The sequence below is a fragment of the Asparagus officinalis genome, chromosome 10, assembly GCF_001876935.1.
Source record: "Asparagus officinalis chromosome 10, Aspof.V1, whole genome shotgun sequence".
NCBI lineage: Eukaryota > Viridiplantae > Streptophyta > Magnoliopsida > Asparagales > Asparagaceae > Asparagus > Asparagus officinalis.
The window spans coordinates 71,085,076-71,103,774 of NC_033803.1; the positions used below are offsets into that span (position 1 = coordinate 71,085,076).

General features: G+C 35.0%; 2 protein-coding genes across 3 annotated transcripts; both read right to left on the minus strand.

Annotated features, from left to right (window-relative positions):
- LOC109824988 lies at positions 171 to 8,951 on the minus strand. 2 transcript variants are annotated; one of them, XM_020391640.1, is made up of 11 exons: positions 8,643 to 8,951; positions 8,306 to 8,540; positions 8,021 to 8,168; positions 6,274 to 6,378; positions 5,642 to 5,808; positions 4,804 to 4,966; positions 3,380 to 3,516; positions 2,475 to 3,162; positions 1,651 to 1,763; positions 1,262 to 1,517; positions 171 to 628 (listed from the first exon to the last, which is right to left on the minus strand). In XM_020391640.1, exons 1-11 carry the CDS (start codon positions 8,785 to 8,787, stop codon positions 323 to 325), a joined length of 2,463 nt encoding a protein of 820 aa, XP_020247229.1. In that variant the 5' UTR covers positions 8,788 to 8,951; the 3' UTR covers positions 171 to 322. The 2 variants fall into 2 exon arrangements, with proteins under 2 accessions (XP_020247229.1, XP_020247230.1); XM_020391641.1 differs by lacking the exon at positions 8,643 to 8,951 and having other exon boundaries at positions 8,021 to 8,179; positions 8,306 to 8,448.
- LOC109825651 lies at positions 12,226 to 16,237 on the minus strand. Its single transcript, XM_020392515.1, has 6 exons — positions 16,052 to 16,237; positions 15,115 to 15,543; positions 14,175 to 14,260; positions 13,766 to 14,076; positions 13,183 to 13,254; positions 12,226 to 13,079 (listed from the first exon to the last, which is right to left on the minus strand). The coding sequence occupies exons 1-6, from the start codon at positions 16,107 to 16,109 to the stop codon at positions 12,470 to 12,472; spliced, it is 1,566 nt and encodes a 521-aa protein (XP_020248104.1). The 5' UTR covers positions 16,110 to 16,237; the 3' UTR covers positions 12,226 to 12,469.

Here is an 18,699-nt window from a genome sequence, read left to right on the forward strand (position 1 = left end):
CAGAATTGGAATTGTCTACTTTTACAAACTTCTGTAGCAAACATTTTCCATATTCTCTTGGCTCATGGGAACCAAATCACAAGCTATTTACCATCCGTGTAAGTTATGCATTCAAGCTCATGACAGCAGTGAGAAACACTAGCCCAGATCTCAACTAGATGCAGGTAGTGTAAGAAAAAGGAGATGTTCCCCAAAAAAATGGATCTCCTCCATTTTACAAGAATAATTGTGTTATTTACAAGATTACAATACACTTCCTATATAGCTCACACGGAAAACGCACCTTCATTAATCTATACAAGAAAAACATTTCTTTTTCAAATTAGGAGTTGGGGGCAGTTCCATTTTCTTGTACACTTTTATGTGTCGACTCATCAACTTTCTCTTTATTAGGAGGAATCCCTTCTGATTCATCATCACTCACATAAGGCAGCACAATTACAGGGGCAGCATGAATTGAAGCCCATCGTTCTCTTAGAAAACTCATAAACTTCATCACCATATCCTTTCGGAACTCCAGCTCCCGGGTGAAGAGGTCAAGGAGGCCGAAGGCAAGAACATACTTGAAAGGAATCACAAGGAGAACAATTGCAGAAGAGAGTAGCACGAGAGCAACTTCTGTTGTTATCTGCCACAACACGCAACAATAACATTAAGGCATTTGCTATTTTGCCACTCGAGAAATGAAATGAGTATATATGACTTATGTACACGTGAAATTTATATGTACCAGGTACGTGGAATGTTTCTAAAATTGTCCATGAAAGTGTAGGGACGAGTGCTAATTACTAAATTTATGAGATCTTTATTTCTGAGTTTTTTCATTTGAAATGGTGGCATGCACATGCTGGAGGCTTTTCTTTTTACTTTTGTAGCAATCGAAATATTTCAAGTAGATAACCAAAGCATGTGATATTTTCAAGCGATAACGTATGTTTATGATCAACCAATTGATAGTGTATTAGAAATACTACACTGACTAGTTAAGAAGGTGAAACAATGTAACACAGAACCATTCAAAAACTACAAAAGCCAATTTATAACCCTGGAAACAATTAGAATCAGCTTTATGCAGCTCGTTTGATAAAGTAATATAACAGTGATGGGTTCAGACTACTTGAACATCTGGGCCGCTGCTCTTTAAACTACTGACCACATCTGCTTATCACCATGAGACAGTAAATCTCCTCTTAGAAAAAGATCTCAGTACTCAAAAGCAATGATATTATATAACAAATCTCAAAGCTTTGTACCAACATACCTCAGGTTGACCCGATAAGACAACTGTCCGTATCTTAAGCAGTGACACATTTATGTTCTGTAGAAAATTTTCCATATCTGCCATGGCCTCTTTAAGAGCTATGATCTTCTGAATAGTGTTCGAAGGTGGTTGATCACGTATTGTGACTTTACCAAAAGATCTTCCCAATCGACCTTGTTCTTTAAGCCCCTTCAATAATAGCATGGTAATAGCCATGACCATCAGAGTTATTGGGAATATATACGATAGAAGATTCCTGGAAAAACCATTAAATGGTACAAATCAGCAATTCTATCCAAAAAAAGGGAAAAAAAATATCAGTTCAGTTTCATAGACCACCCAGTTGGCTATTGAAATTTTTAGCCAAAGGAAAGCAAAGGTTTTATTACCTAAATATTACAGTATATGCAAACAAAAGGAAAGATACGGTCCAGCGGGGTTCTTCCCAACGCCGAAGTTTGTCAAACCTTTTCGCAACAACCATGCAAGGAAGCATGAGTTCCTGAAGTAAAAACAAAGAAAATATATTATTTAACCAGGAAAAAAAATATAAGAAAAGGCTATTCTGAACTGCTAAAGTCCACAAAATTATGATTCTCAGCCAAACATGATAGTTGAGCCAAAATAGATTGAACATAAGAACATAGAATGTAGGTAACATCAATGCTTTTTCTTATCCAGATAAACAAGTAAAAAGACCTCTTGATAAACAAAGTGAACCATAAAAAGACAAAGGCATGTTTTCTGGGATCGGGCGAGTGTCAAACTTGTTGAGCATTTATGGTCAGTAAACATATCATCGAAACAGTTCAACATCATAGTAATAGGATCATGGACTTGCTTGAATAATTTTAACAGTACAGGTTGCATACGGGAAAAGTTATTAATGATAACCCGCAACTTATATATTAGTATATAGTCAAGCAATACTGGAGTTCTAACAAAAACTATAAGTCATTACATTAGAAAATGTTTATCAAGAACATGCTGACCATCTGCGAATTCCTTGAAAATATCAGTAGGAATCTGTAATATACTAATACAATAGCATGCCAGGTCTGCAATAATATCCAATAATTTGTGGGCAGATGAGCAGGATATATCTATAAACTTCAGTAGAGGTTGTATGAATGATTTAATACTGGTTTAAGCTTCTAACATACATCACATGATTTTCTGATTAAAGAGAAGCAATTGGAATAGAAATGATCACCTTGAAAAGGTCAATATTACTAGGAATTCCTTTGATCAGAGCCGCATCAATTGTTGCTTGAGTCGTCTCCACTATCTGGCTTCTCTCTTTGCATGTTAATGCTGCCCTTTCTATTAGGTTTAAATCAGCAACAACAAGATTTTTAGCTAATACAATCCCTTGCTTTGCTAACGAATTCTTCCAGAAGGAGACCGATGAACTAGATGACCATGTATGTGATCTCATCCACTTTCGCAAGTACACGCTCCCATCAATATCAAACACATGAACATTGCCTCCCGAGACTTCTTCAGTAGGCCTCACCCAGTTAGATGGTTTTTGGTTATCTTGTATTACCTTTGTCATCAAGGGCCCACCCCAAAAATTCACAGCTAGCGTCTGAAGAACAACATCACCATGGGGTACATTCCTCAAATATGAGAACTGAACCAATTTAGCTGGATCCTCGGACAGCTTTCTAATAAATTGAAGAGATTGTAACCTTGCAATACTGTTTGCTGCACTTTTAATAGCTTTTCTTTTTCCTCTGTTAGCACCATATACATGATGTATTGAGGGATCATCATCTTCCGGTCCATATTCATTTATGAACTTGTGCAATGACATAATCTCGCTGATGAAAGCATGCCAAACATCACGTCTCATTTCACCACCAAGATCAACAAATTCTAATACCCAAGGTTGTGACCTGTTCAAACTTGAAGGTTTTAGATCTACGACAGTCGGGCACAAGCAAACTATTGTACAACGGTATGAACAAATAAATTGAATGATACAGGAGCACAATGATAGTACTTAATAGAACATCAGTTGACTGCAGAACTGACAAGTATAATGAAGGTTAAGATATGAATTATGATTAGCACAACAAGAAAGAAAACTATAGGTAAAGCGATATTACTTACTCATCATCAGAGAAAACAGAAACTGCAGAGTCAAAAAGTTTGGACCCGAATGGTCCGACCTTTGCTTTCTCAACTCGGCAACTATTTCTTGTCAGATCCAATCTAATTGGCCCCTTTTCACCTTTCAGTCTGATTGCCTGCCAAGACCATTGTAAAGAGGAAATAGTTGGAGCAATAATTTGGCAGGATAACTTAAAAGAGCATTACGAGAATCGTCTTAAATGTGTGACGCTATACTAAAAGTACAAGGTAATTTAGGAAATTTAAGTTAAGCAAGCAAGCCTTTCTCTTTTCAACAGCCCAATGCAATACTCTCAAGAAACCCCATTCTCTGTGAAAAAGGGAAACTAAGAAGAGCTGAAAACCAAACAATAAACCATCTCCAAATTGTCTGAAACCTGACAACACTAGCTCTTATGGGTGGAAAGGAACCGCATAATATATAAAATGTTCGATTATTATTTGTCCAGATATTTGGTCATGTTCAACTCAATAGTTCATTCAATTGTAAACGAATATTTATTAGTATTCGGCTCATAAACGAATAAATTTTAACCAAAGGTATATTCAATTAGGTTGATTATTAAATATTCATTTATGTTTTACATTTTATTCCTCTAAGTTCAATTTATCGTAGAATATTTATCCTTTAAGAGTTGCACTTGAGATATTTACCAAGTAGACATATATCATAACAAAATATCTGTCAGAAATAAATTCTTATACAAATTTTAGCTTAGATTACGTTCTTAAGTTGCTAAAAAAGTTCGACAGAAAATGAATTCCTGTAGATCTAAAAACTATAATGAGATGTTTCATGCTTCTATATTATTGCATTATACTAATTTTTTATGTTAATATTACTATTGATAAATATATAATTTAATAATTTCAGTAGTAGATATTATAATAATCATTAAGTAATCATGCAACATGCAAAAACAAAACAAAACAAATAATACCAACATAGGATTCAAACACATGACCTTAAATTACTGAAGCAAATGCCTTAACCAAGTGTGCTAGCAAATATTTGTGAATATTTACCTAATAGCTAGTTAATATATCAAATCGAAATTGAACACCTTCTACCCATTTGACATGAATCCAAATTCGCTCAAGTAAACCCAATTCGAATTTAAAGGTATTCGGTCAAATTCGACTCATTTCCATCCCTACTAGCTACAATATTGTGTTACTGTTTTCTATATGAGACAAAATTGCTGCTTGATTATTGTGAATAAGCCATGGAAATATGGATCCCTCGTTCATGAAATTGAATTGCACAATCAATAGAGTAATCCTAACCCACAAGCACACAAATAACTACAATGTAAAAAAAGGAGAAAGGAAAAATAGTGGTAAGAACTTCAGTATGTTAAAAAGGGTGAAGAAAGCTAAAACAATTAAAATTGAGATAATACCTCAAAATATAATGCATTATCCGTCAAAGTCAGATTGCCAGGCCACGCAATATTATTCTCCCATTTTAGAACTGGTCGTTTTCTACTAGAGCCTATGCACAGAACTTGCTCATCGGACAACAAAATGTCTCCAGTCTGGTATGACTTTCTCCCCTGATGAACCCTGCCCTCACAACCAAACAAGTAATCAGAAATCATAGCTCAACATAACTGAATACGTCATATATCAAAGAAAGGAAGGGAACTGTTATTTAGTCTTTATCATGAAAAACCCGTCAAATACCAGATGACAGGTTTATCTATAACATTCTTGAGAAAAATGACAAACGGATTATGTACCACATATATAATAAATGGGGTTTCACCTGACTATAAGCTTGTGAAATTAGGCAACATACTCTGGATAAAAGCAACATACATTGCAAGGCCTATCATAATATCTATAAGAAATCGGTTGAGAGAGCCTTTTTTATCGAAGATGCGTCATTTGCAAGGAATCAAGCAGAAAAGAAGAAGAGGAATGAAAATTTATCATGTCTATTGGTTTTCATGTAGTTGTTGACTAAGTTCAATGTCCATAAGTTCCATCGACAAATATTTCAAGCACAATTTTCATCTGAATTCTATTCTTTCATGACTAAAACACAAAGTGCAATAGCACTATATATTTAGGTCTTCATGAGAAACATGCTCAATGCATAAGACAATCCTCAAAGAAGCAGAAATAAATTGAGTCAAGAAGAAAAATGGATATATTTATATATAGATATATGTATACATACATATGTTTTGCTACTATAAACTATATAATTCTGAAATTTAAATAATCAGATCTTACTTGATAAGTTCAGCAATGTATGTTGTCCACAAGCCTAAAGAAATTCCCTGTGCACCTCCAGCAAGGGCCTTATAAAGATGATGTGCTGTTGATATGTCAGCCACACCAGCAACAGCTGGAGCAATTCGAACAAAAGCCGCTTCTCCTACTAGTCTCGTCAGTCTCGTCTGTCAAATAATGAAGTGTCAAAGGTATTCAAGTACTCGTGAGCTACTTAAGACGTCTACAACTCACTTCTGAATAAACTATAATTTCGCTACCAACTCACTTCAAAATTAAAAGTAGGCTGTTAAATGAATACTCAGTCATATAATCACCTTAGAAAGAGAAAACATGGAATGATATAATAACAGCAAAATGAATGATTCACGGATAGATCAGAAGCTCCTATAATGATTTTTTAGTTAAGAGTACTTTCTATATTATATATGAGAGCAGGAGAAGAAATTACTACATAGACATATGGAGCTAAGAATAACGAAAAAGTTCAAGAAAGAAGCATGATATGTTTGATTATGGTGGTTACATCACTATGGATAAATTGGTAAACCAGCAGCTTAATGGTATCAGCAAAGAATTCTCCAAGGAAAGTATTGAATCTCTATGCACAATTTAGTTTCTTAGAAAGCAACCTGCAACGACGAATTCTCCAATGGCACATGTAAATCACCATCTTCACTGTAAGGGTGCTCCCACGCAAGCATCGTTATGAATATAAGTCTCTGGAAAGCAAGTTCCTGAAAAAACTTCCACTAAAGTAAAACATTTGAAACATAACTAAGATAATTAAAAAAATTCAGCCAAGTAAATTCAAGAAAGTTCATAATAACAAGAATACATAAATATGCTTAGAGACAATGAATAATCTTATCTCGCTAAAAATACTAACTATATTCTTGACCTCGTGATTGCTTAATAAAAGACTTGCCAGATGAAATCAGCTATTGGGATATCACAAAATCTTTAGATATATTTCTATATTTTTTGTAGTGTAAAATTCTCACAGCTTGATCATTAAAGTACCTCTTATTATGGTATTAATAAACTATGTGTTAAATGTTAATCAATTACAACAAAGTTTTCCAAGATTAGTTTACAATAAGTGAATGGAAGATATCCAAGTGGCAAGTCCAGAGTATAATTGTCTAGTAAAACATCATTTCTTTAAGCCTGCTTCTCACTGATGCAAATTCCTTCGGTCTACAAGAAACATGGTCGCTCCCTAAAGTGTAATGCTAATCAAGATTGCACCTGCTCATTATCCATGTGTAATTTCTCTATTATAACTAAATCAAATCTTGGAGGATAACCGAAGCATTAAGGGATGCGTTGGTCAACATGGAGTCAGCCAATCACCCAGTAGAGACATGTCCTTAACTGCTATTTTTTTTATTTTTATGTGGCAGTGCTATCCTTGTTGGAAGTAATAATAAGTAACTACAAATCAAATATGGCTACAAGAAAGAACCTTGATCAGTGATGGGACCAGAGATTTCATATTCTATAATAAATATTTCAAATAAAATCGTAGGTGGTCATTTGCAGATCCCTCTATCCTTCAGGAAGAGGTACATTCACCTAAGAGTTGCTTTCCCGCCTGATTGCTGATCAAACAGTAGGCAGACCCTGGTACCCGCTAAAGTGTCCAAATTCACTTCAGGTCCTTCATTACTAAATCTGAGAGAATTTATATAGGCCTCTCTCTACCCTTTAAACAATGCCACCTTCATCCATAATTGAAAGCTGAACAACCTTATGAGCAATTTTGAAGCTAATTGAGATAGCATCACACTACACATGTACTAACATGCTGACTTCTTTAGGAATCATTTGATTCATTTTCATTGAGATCCAACCGTTGTTTTGGCAGTTCTCTAGATTTCTTCCTTCATCCTGCCTTAAAACAAGACTTTGTGCTGGTGTTGGTGCCATTATTGTCTATTGTCAAACATATTGATTTCTATTACTGTGGTAGTTGAAAAGAAAGTAAAGAGAAGGCAAAATATTAGGAAAATAACGCATCAAATGTTGTACGGTACATTGGCAGGTTCATACACTCATATCTTTGAGCCCCTTCCTACTTTTTCCCCCTAGAAATTCAAGCTCCTTCCAAGCACTTCTTATAGAACATTCATACAAATATCTGATGCTCGTCAAAGTTCTTTTCATAAATGACTTACTTACATGGAGGCAATCAATTTTTCCATCGAACAAACAATGATTGATAAAATCTACATTATTTCCATTATCACTCGATCATGAATAAAGTAATGCAATGAGACAAGTTATAATGATAGATGGCAATACATATAAAACGAAGTCCTTTCACCAAGTGAAGGAAAATATAAGACAGTGGGGAGCATTGAAGTGCTAGCAAACCTTCAAGCTCGGATGGAAGTCAGAGCTATCCCTCGACAAATACCTAAAGCAGCAATACTCCACTAAGCTGCGTGCATCATTCCGCACTGAATCAGGGGCAAGAGCTTTGAAAATCTTCTGCATTTTCCTCCCTGTCAGTCCATTCATCCTGCACCACTCCTTCGACAAATCAGGGCACAATTCAGTTCACAAACCCAAAAAAATATACAACAATTTCATCATCAATTCAGACACTCCCATTTCTCAACTTATCACAATAAGGGCATAAACCCCAAGTGAGATTACCTCCCAAACTGCTCAATGGCAACTACAGCATCAAGGGAAAGATACCCACTAGGCGTCTTTCGATCAACGGTAAGCTCAGAAGCCATAAAAACCTCTTCTTTGACCGCAATATCCTCTAGCTCGTGCTGGATCGCAACCATTTTCCCTTGCCCAGGTTTCACCAGCGGCGCAGCTACATCGTTAATTAGGTTTTGGGCCTTCAACAGCCAAGAACTCAACCTCTCTTGAACCAGTTCTAACAGAACATGGGGTTAGCGTTAGCGTCAGGGTTAGGGTTTAGGGCAAGAAATTATTAGTAAGTGAGTGTGAGTTGGTATTCTTGAGGGGGTGAGCTTACCGGGATCGAGATCGGTGAGCTTCCATCGATCGCCAAGAGAGAAGAGGAGTTTGAGGCGGCGGTAACGGTGGTGGTGTGGTGACCGGCCGGCGGAGAACCGGACTCGAGAGAAGCTGTGGGACGTCAGCGGAGGCTGTAGAAGCATAACGATCCACTTTTTTAATTATTTTCTGATGATTTTTAGTGTAAATTTGGTAAAAGATCTCTCTTTTTCTCCTCCAATAATTTTTCCCCTTTTTATTTTTCTTTCGTTTTTTGGTCGGAGTCGATCGAGAGGGAGAGGAGGTCGGTGACGAGAAACTTCTACCATCAATCAGTACTCTCTCCGCTAAAATAAAAAAATAGTCTAAATAGTGACGTCTCTTTACACTTTGGTCTAAAAGATAAAATTGATGACATTTTGATATAAAAAGTGATAAAATGGTAATAGATAAATAAAAAATTTATCGCCGGAGTTATTTTTGAGCGAAAAATTAAAGAAATTTTACATGTAGACCGCTCAATCTCTCATGATTTTTGAATTAATTCATCACCTTTCCCTAAACTTTTGAAATTTGGTAAAAAAAACACCCTCTTTTTCACTATCTTCTCCCTCTTTCTTCCCACCATCTCCTCCATTCCCTTATTCTTCCTATACCTGAACCTTCCCTTCTCCCTCACTAGCTCTCCTTCTACCTTATTTCATGGATCGTCACTCTTACTTTCTAATTTCTTTATCTCCTCCGCTCTCTTTTACTCCAAACCCCTAACATCTCCTGTCTCTCCCATTCCTTCTTCCTCTCTCTCACTCTCTCTTCCTACTTGCCTCGCCCACTCTCAATCCTCAAAATTAAACATTGCACCGCAATCTTAACCTCATTCTTCTCTTCTTTTCTTGCACTCTATCCTCCTCCTTGCTTCTTGCTCCTTCATCCTCCAATCATTAAAAAACCAATCTCCTTAAGAATGATGATATATGAAAGAAATGACAGAGAATGGTGATGTTTGGAAAGAGAGAAAAAAATGAAAGAGATGACATTAAGGATGAGGGAAAAGATTGTGGGAAGGGAGGAAGAAAGGTGTTCTTTTTACAAATTTAAAACCTTGAGGGGTTAAATTAGAAAAATATGAGAAATTTGAAGGGTGTATATAAATATCTTTTAATTTTATTGCTTAAAATTATTTCCGGTGACCGAAAAAAGGCTTATTTATAGCCGCTTTGTCACTTTTTAGATTAAAATGTCGTCAATGCCACTTTTTAGGCCAAAGTAGTAAATGGGTGTCACTATTTAAGTCAATCTGATATTTTTGTCGTCCTCTTTTTATGGGCTGGGACTAGGGTCCATAAGAATAATGCCCAATTGATGTCAAAAGGTAACCAAATAACTTTCAATATTTTGGAGTAAACTCCCAATAACTTTTATAATTGTACTTAACCCTATTTACTTTTGCAGAAAAACCCTAATATCTCTTGGATAAATTACACTAAACCCCAATAACTTGCAGCATGTTTTTTGTGTGGTTTTTTGTTCTAATTTTTGGGTTATTTGCAAAACGCAAAAACTTATTAGTTTTTTTGTAATTCTAAAAAGTCATTAGGAGTTTAATGCAAAGTGATTTTGAAATTAATTAACGGAGGTTCACATTGAAACAATGAAAGTACCCATGCTACACAACATGAAAAGTTCTTGAGAGTTTAGTGTAATATACCCATGAAATCATACTTCATATTTTCCTTTTAAAAGCATGTGTTCGAGAAAATATTTTGGTAGACAAAAATAATCTTAGAATTCAAATACTAATCCTTTAATTAAGAGTAAGTTGATAAATTGATGAAATCTTATTGGATATACATAGTATGAAGATAATGATATAGTTTAAAGTGAAATGTAAACCTGTATGAAATTATTAGATGCCAAATTTATAAATGTATACAAGATGAATAGTGTATATGCAAAAACCAAATAAAAATTAACGAGACAAATAATGTATGCCCCAAAGGTCGAACCTAGGAACAACACAGAGTACATGATGCGGACGAGATATTTGCAAAATCCACCAAAAAAATTAAAGAGACAAAAGTCGTTCTCAAAATTAGAAAAAAAGAAAACTAAAAGAATTGGTTGCAATCTGAGGACACAACGTGATGATCTCTTGTTGACTAAAATTCAAGTAGTTTACGTCACTGCATATTAATTTCAAAGTTTAATTATACTATTATTATTTAAATAGAACTCTATTTACAATTATTATCCTCTCACATACAACATCACATATCAATATATATATAAGGCAATAAATTATAATAATTTCCATAGCACTTTCACCTCCTTCTATAGGTACATGCCTTTGTTATTTTCTTCTTATTGGGTTAGATTAGATTATTTTTAAGCAATTAATTATATTGTATATTTAATCTTTTTTCCATATCAAGAAATAGCAACAATTCTCACAGCACTTTTATCTATTTTCTTCTTATTAAATTAGATCAGATTATTTTAAAGCAATTAATTATATTGTTCATTTGATCTTTTTCGGATTAGAAATTGCAGCACTTTTCATAGCACTTTCATCTCCTCTCAACAGGTGTGTGTCTTTGTTATTTTCTTTTTATTATATTAGATTATTAGATTAGATTAGATTGTTTAAAAAGTATGAATTATAAATTATAATAATTTTCACATCACTTTCATCTATTTTCTTCTTATTAGATTAAATTAGATTGTTTTAAAATAATTAATTATATTGTATATTTGATCTTTTTTCATATCACAAAGTTTAATTATACTATTATTATTTAAATAGATTCTGTTTGTATAAAAGTCAAAGAGAATCTCACACATATCTTAGATCTCAATGCCAATTGTAATACGTACATATGAGTGTTGGTTAAAAGAAATTTTATGTATGGACTTAACTTATATGATCCTACTTTAACCAGACTAGATAATTTTAATTTTTTTTACACCCAAACTCTTTCACAAAACCAAAAGAGAGTAGCAATGCTATACCTATATATATCCACAGAACTACATATATCTTGAAAATGGACGAAGAAAACCACACAAACAAAAACCATATTAATTAACCCCACACACCCACTGTTTTTAAAACCACTTTTCTCCATCTCCATCTATAATATATCCACATACTCAAATTAAGTTGCTAGAGTTTTCCCCTCACCAACGACATCATTGGTAAACCCTCATTTTTTTGTACTTAAATTGTATAACATTCATTATGATGAGGACTCACCTGAGTCTTCTGCCTACCTCGAACGCCCAATAAAAAAATAATATACTAAGCCTTATACTTAGTTAATAATGAGATCATAAAAAATATGGCTTTTTATTTCTAGCCCCAAATGTTTACTTCACTTTATCTATAAACCCAATGACTATTTGTTGTATCTCTACACCCAAAGCCCTTATTATTATTATACAAATCTAAAAAATAAAACTATTCATATTTTCTTTTTTCTCACCCTACCAAAAATTACTCAGGGAAAAAATGATACAAGAAATGAATTCAAGCAAATGGAAATATGAATCCCTAGAACCATCCGATAATATCGATAGAATCCCTAGAATTCAAGCCCCCAGAGAAAGCGAAAGAAATCTTCCCCTGGACAATGGAAATATGAACTTCAAGATTCACAACTTAAAAAAACTTTTATGCGGGGGAAACCTCGTAATAAGGATATTACTCATGAACACCCCCTAAATACTCTTACAACATACAAAAAATGATACAAGAAATGAATCCAAGCAAATTCTCAGCATCACTCAATCACTGCCAATAAAATTACACAAAAATACAAACTTTGCCTCTAGACTGCAGCAAAGAACTCACTGCCTCAAGGACCTCCCAGGTTTTCTCGAGGGCTTACTGAAAGCACCAGAACCCAGTGAAGGAAATTCATCATCACCAAACTTAACTGGGCTCACAAATTTCTCTCCACTTGCTATTATTGACTGTTTCTTTTCACCTGTGCTCTTATCTGCAGAGCTCACATCGCTATAACCAGAAGCATTTCCATTTGAAGTCTGATCTCTTGGATTCCAACAATGCCTAGATGCTTGTGATGGTTGAGTCCTCTGTTGAGATTGCTTCTGTGAAAATGAAGGGAAATCATCATCAACAAACTGAACTGGACTAACAAACTTCTCTCCACTTGCTATTGACTGTTTCTTTTCGCTGGTGCTCTTATCTCCAGGGGTTCCGTTGCTAGAATGAGAAACATCTCCACTTGAATTCTGATCTCCCGAGCTCCAATTGCTAGAATGAGAACTAGTTTGTTGGGTTTGAGATGGAGGGGTCCTCTGTTGAGATTGTTGTTGCTTCGGCAGAGCTGAACTCACTGGGAGTGGAAGAGGCCGGAGATTCTGCAGCTCAGGATCAGGAGTGAATTCAAAAGGATGTTTAGCGTCGTCCATCTTTCTAAAAGTTATGGAGATCCTGCATGTTGGTCGTGACATAAATCGAGTCAGAATGTTCACGGATGAAATGTATGTTAATTTTGGACGTGACTGGTTAAAGTTTGATTAACAAAACCTCTTACCTCTTGGCAGGGACAGCAGGCACACAATGCTTAGCTACATCGGCACCATTGCCCTTTAAGATGAGCACAGACCTGGAACGGAAAAGTAGAGATATAAGGATCAAAAAGCAAACGGATTAAAAATATATTTGCCAGATAGCAACCAGACACCGACAGTATCTCTAGTTTGGTATGAAAGTATTCCCCAAGGAAATCTCGAGTTTCATAGCTTTTCATTGTAATAAACTAGAGCTAAGAAAACGTATCAGTATCATGAGATGCTATTCAGATTATTTATCTTATTTTATTTATTTGAGAAAAGAGATGCTATTTGGAGTTGGGTCATATGGAACAAAAACACACTCATGTTGACATGTTCAACATTTTGCCATTTGATTAACGCAAAGCTGCTTAAAGGCTTAAAAGCTATAAGTTTAACAACATTCCACGATGCAATTATGTGTGAGTTAATTTGTGATGTAATTCTATAAATATTTAGGGCAAAAGAAAGCACTTTTAAAATATATTCACATCAAAGAAGCAGAAAACAAAACTCAAATACAATTTGAACATTAATTAAAAACTTGATAAAGCAAGTACTTACCCTTTAGGTAGAGGAATAGCAGTGGAACCCGAAAATTCTCCCGGGCCAAGTATCTTCAGATCGGCACCAAATAATATATTGCATTCTGTTAGGAACGAGACTGTGCAAAAGGGCCGAACAAAGTCATGATGATCGATGTGAGGGGGAATACAGTCGTCTTTATCATAGATGTTGATGATGCAACTATTAGGAATGCATGTAGGAGGTAAAACGTGCCATTCCACCATCCTCTTGATCATTGATTTCAGAAGGGGAGGAATAGGGTCAACCTCCTCATCGCGAATAATGCCCGGTGGATTTCCATTCTTGTCCTACACGATTTTATGTTATTACAAGTAAGATGAAGCAGGTTGAGGACATTTGCAGGAGATTCACAAGGCATGAAAAATATAAAAAGTTAAAAACATACCATGGCATAGTTATAGCAGCATCCAAATTGTACGGTGACTCGCCCTTTGCCTCGCATCCACTTTCTCGGCTCTGAATATGTTCGTTCTGAAATAAAAAAATAAACCATATTACTTCATGTCAATTAAGAAAATAATACTAACACTTAATCAAGCAATTTTCTTTAAACCACATATTCAACATACGCACCACAAGATATATTGTGCAACCAGCTCAAGGAAACTTGTGGAAGTACTTAGTTCGTGGTGGCTTATATAATCACGATAAGTGGAGCTTGCTGCCATAACTTATTACCCTCCAAGACTACATTTATGAACCCCCAAATACTGTTTTCTTAGAGTAGCAGAAAGTGGCATATACTAAAGCTCGCGCACTAATGAAAACAAGATGCAAATATGTAAGATATTTATAGAAGCAAGGTTCTTGTCAAAATCAAACCAAAAATATATATTAACTAGCAGTAGCAATAAGTAAAATTGATAATTGAAGATCGCAAAACTGGTCTCCACTTTTCAATTTTTAGCACCCATACAGTATGAAGCAACATAGAGAATTTTAGACTTCTTAAACGAATAACAATTGTTTCTGCTGTAATTTAGTTGATCAACCAAAGGGGCTACCAAAGCTTACCTTTATTAAAATCTTTTACGCCTTTGTATTATTTAAGAACAATACAAATCCTACCAATGGGAACAGAAACCAGTAGGTCCACTGATTTCTTTGATACAATAAAGAATTAAATTCTTTGATGCAATAAAGAACTGAAATTTAACGAGCATTTTTTAACATCCTTAAAACTGCATATCCTAAAGATGTCATTATCCATACTAAAGCACTAATACAATACAACAATTATAGGAAATGTATGTAGATCTTTGGATGAAAAATCATATGTTCGAATCCCATGCAAATAAAATCTATCAAAGAATCAGAATATGTACCTCGAAGCATCCCTTTTCGGCCCTTCTCCTGAATATCATAAACATAATCCACGATCTTCTTCTGCTCCTCGACACTAAACACACCAGTATGAAGCTCAAGCCCTTCAAGAACATTAACCAACCTCCCTCTAACCCTCTCCATGCACCTAAAATCCTTCTTTCTCCTCACCATCGAAAACCCGCTGGGGACAGAGAGTGCCTTCTCCACATTCGCTGAACCATAACCACCACTCTCTTCTTCTTTCAAAGGTTTTACTGATCCATTGCTTCTTACATCGCTCCCATTGCTCCCTGTCGGGGACCGATACTGACGACTATGCTGCCCACGATGAAGGGCAAGACCGGAAGCCGGAGAGCTCCATGGCCCACTGCCGGAGCTGCTGCCCCTGCCGCCAGAGCCGCCAGAGATTGAAACTCCATGAATTTTCCCTTCAATCAAATAAAAAATGAAATTTTTAGAAGATAATCAACAAGGGCTTATATAGGTAAAGCTTAAAAAACAGGAAAGATTCCTACATGCAGCAATAGTTGCAAGTGAATGGAAAATAATTGAGACCCATAAAGCTCCCAATCAATCATATTTGAAAAAAAAGAACTTTTTACAGGATAATCAATCAAGGGATATCACATAGCAATTGAATCCCCACCAAAGACAACAAATTTCAATAGGTTTATACAAGGAGAAGCTTAAAGAACATCAAAGAACCCTAAAAACAGTAGCATGAGGACCCCAAAAAAAGGAGGAATTGATACCCCATGAAGATTTCAATCAAATAGAAAAAAGAGGATTTTTTGATCAAATAATCCATGTGGGTTTATTGCATGGCAATTGAATCCTAAAAGGGTCATATAAAAAAGCCCTAAAATAGAAAAATTTTGCATGAAAATCAAAGATAAAAAATACAGAAGGAGAAACTGAGGAAAAAAGAATAGATACCAGTGAGATCTTTGATTGTGGAAGTGGATTCAGGCGACGGGATCTTAGGAGCTGCCATTTAGATTTTGATGATCTCTTCGAGCTCTCTCTAGGGTCTATAAATAGAATAATTTGCTGAATTTGTTACTTATTTATTTATTTATAGAAGGAAAAAAAGGAATTTTTCTGTGGGCTCTGTTGGGTTTTTAGTCGGAACAGGAATCCTAATATCAATCGGAAACGGGTATCACGTGACCGTGCACGTGCAAATTGAGTTATAGAAAGACGAGAGAGGAACTTGGTTTTATACTAGCCCATTGAAAGGATATTTTAGGAATTTTACTATGTTTCTGTATAAATACATGTGTTCAGCCTACTGTATTTTGAAAGTTGGGTTCAAAGATAAATACAAAAAAAAAAAGGTGTAGAGATACAACAAATAGTCATTGGGTTTATAGATAAAGTGAAGTAACATTTGGGGCTAGAAATAAAAAGCTCTAATAATAATTGGAAAAAAATAATTTTTTTTAATTACTACAATAATATCTTATGGTCTAATGTATAGCTATTTAAAATTATTTAATATTAAAGAAAATATCTATTAATTAATAATATTAAGATTAACAATATATGAATAGTGGTTCTATCATCAAAAGGACAGACTTATATATTTTGATTGTTACAATTTATCAAAAACCATACAAACAATTGTCCTACTAAAATTTTCCCCTCCAAGAAATTATTCTAAATTATTGCACTGACATATCTCAGTTTATAAAATTTTATCCCGTAGTAATTCATCTCTTAGTTCTAGCGAAAATGTTTCGTTTGACTAACCTCTTGGAAAGTTAGGTGGTCTTTCTGAATTTACTTATTACTAGTGGCCGTTCGCACGACCTTCCTTTATTTTATCACTACAGCAATTCTATTTTTTAATTGCTACAATTTTTTTAAATGTCATAGCGTTTTTTGCATAAGATGTTGTAGTAATATTTTTTAAAATGTTACAACCTCTCATCTCTATTACAGTAATATATTTTAGGGCTTTTTGTTTTTAGACCCAATTTTTTACTCAGATTTATCTATAAACCCAACAACTTTCTTTTGTATCATTGAACCCAATTAACTTTATGTATTTGTCTCTAAACCCAAATAGTATAATTTAGAGTTAGGGTATCTTGTATTTATACATTTCTCAAGTAAAAATCCCAAAATGCCCTGCCCTCAATCTCCACAAAACCAGCTCTCTCTCCTCTCCGTTCTTTCTTTGCCCTTTTTATAACCGAAGAAAATGAAGAAACCCCCCTTCTTCCTTTGTTCTCTCTCTGTTCTCCATTCTTTCTTGATGCCCATCGGATCCCTTCTTCTCTCCTCTTTCAATTCCTCTACAACTAGTCCAATTTGAGTGGAAATCTGAGTCCTAGTTTAAGCCCTAACTTTTCCATTCTTTTCTTCACGCCACCACCGTCGCCATTGCCGACGTCGAGATCTTGAACTCCAGCCGCGATGCTGACAGGCGCCTGACTGCTACCATCGTCTGACCGCTGCCATTGCCCAACCGCCGCCGTCACATAAGACCGCCATTGCCTTACCGCTACTATCACCTAACACCGCCGTCACCTAACACTTCAACTAACGTCGTCATCTCCTTTAGTGTCTCAACTAGAGCGTATCCCCCTATAATGGTCAACCTGACAGACAGCGGCTCACTCTCAAGCCTCCACCCCCTTCTTTATAAGTAATCTCTCCTCAAAATTCTGTTTTCTAGTGATTGGTATTCTATCAGTGTGTGCTGCTACTTCTTTTTTTTATTTCAGTTTGCATCTTATTTGTTTAGTTTAGTTTTATTCTTTTTCCATAGAGTGGTTGTCCGTAGTATATGGTAGAATATGAATCCCTCATTCTTGCAGTTGATAAAATTTAGTGAAGAGATTTTATTTTGCCTAGAGATGTGAAATAGGTAAATATATGGTGATAGAGAGTATAGTTGATGGCATAAAGGTAGGTAGAAAGAGAAGAGGTAAAAATATCAATCAAATATGTAGCATTCATGGGATTGTAAATGCATATCACAGTACGTAAGTTTTTATAATATTGTGATTTTGTTTACACTTTTTACAAACATAATGGGGATGATAGCATATTTAACAAAAACTAACAGCTTCAATGTAAAAACTTGACATCTTGATGATTGTAATGTATTTCTATATGTGATTACTTGATTACCTATAATTTACGGTAGTTTACTGCCGAGTTTATATATAATTTAGACCATAGAGAAGTATTTTGAGATTAATGAAGAAAATGTTGCTGTAGATTAATTTGATATTGTATATATGTTTGTAAAGGATAGAAGATTTTATCATTATTCTTCTCTACGTGGATATATGTCTGATGCTAGTGAATTTAGAGTGAAGCTTATTTCTCCCATTCCCGATGCTTGGAATTTAGACATTACTTCTTGTCAGGAGGTAGAAAATGTTGACGTACCTCAACAACGTGGGTTAGTATATTCAATTTATTCATATGTTGTTTTTTTCATATGTGCTAATGCATAGCGACCATATATTGCGGGCCAAGAGTGTTATATTAATATTGCAAATATTTGAACTTGTAGTAGCTTGGATTGCGGAGTGTTCTTGATGGCATACATGTTTAGCCTCGTTTCC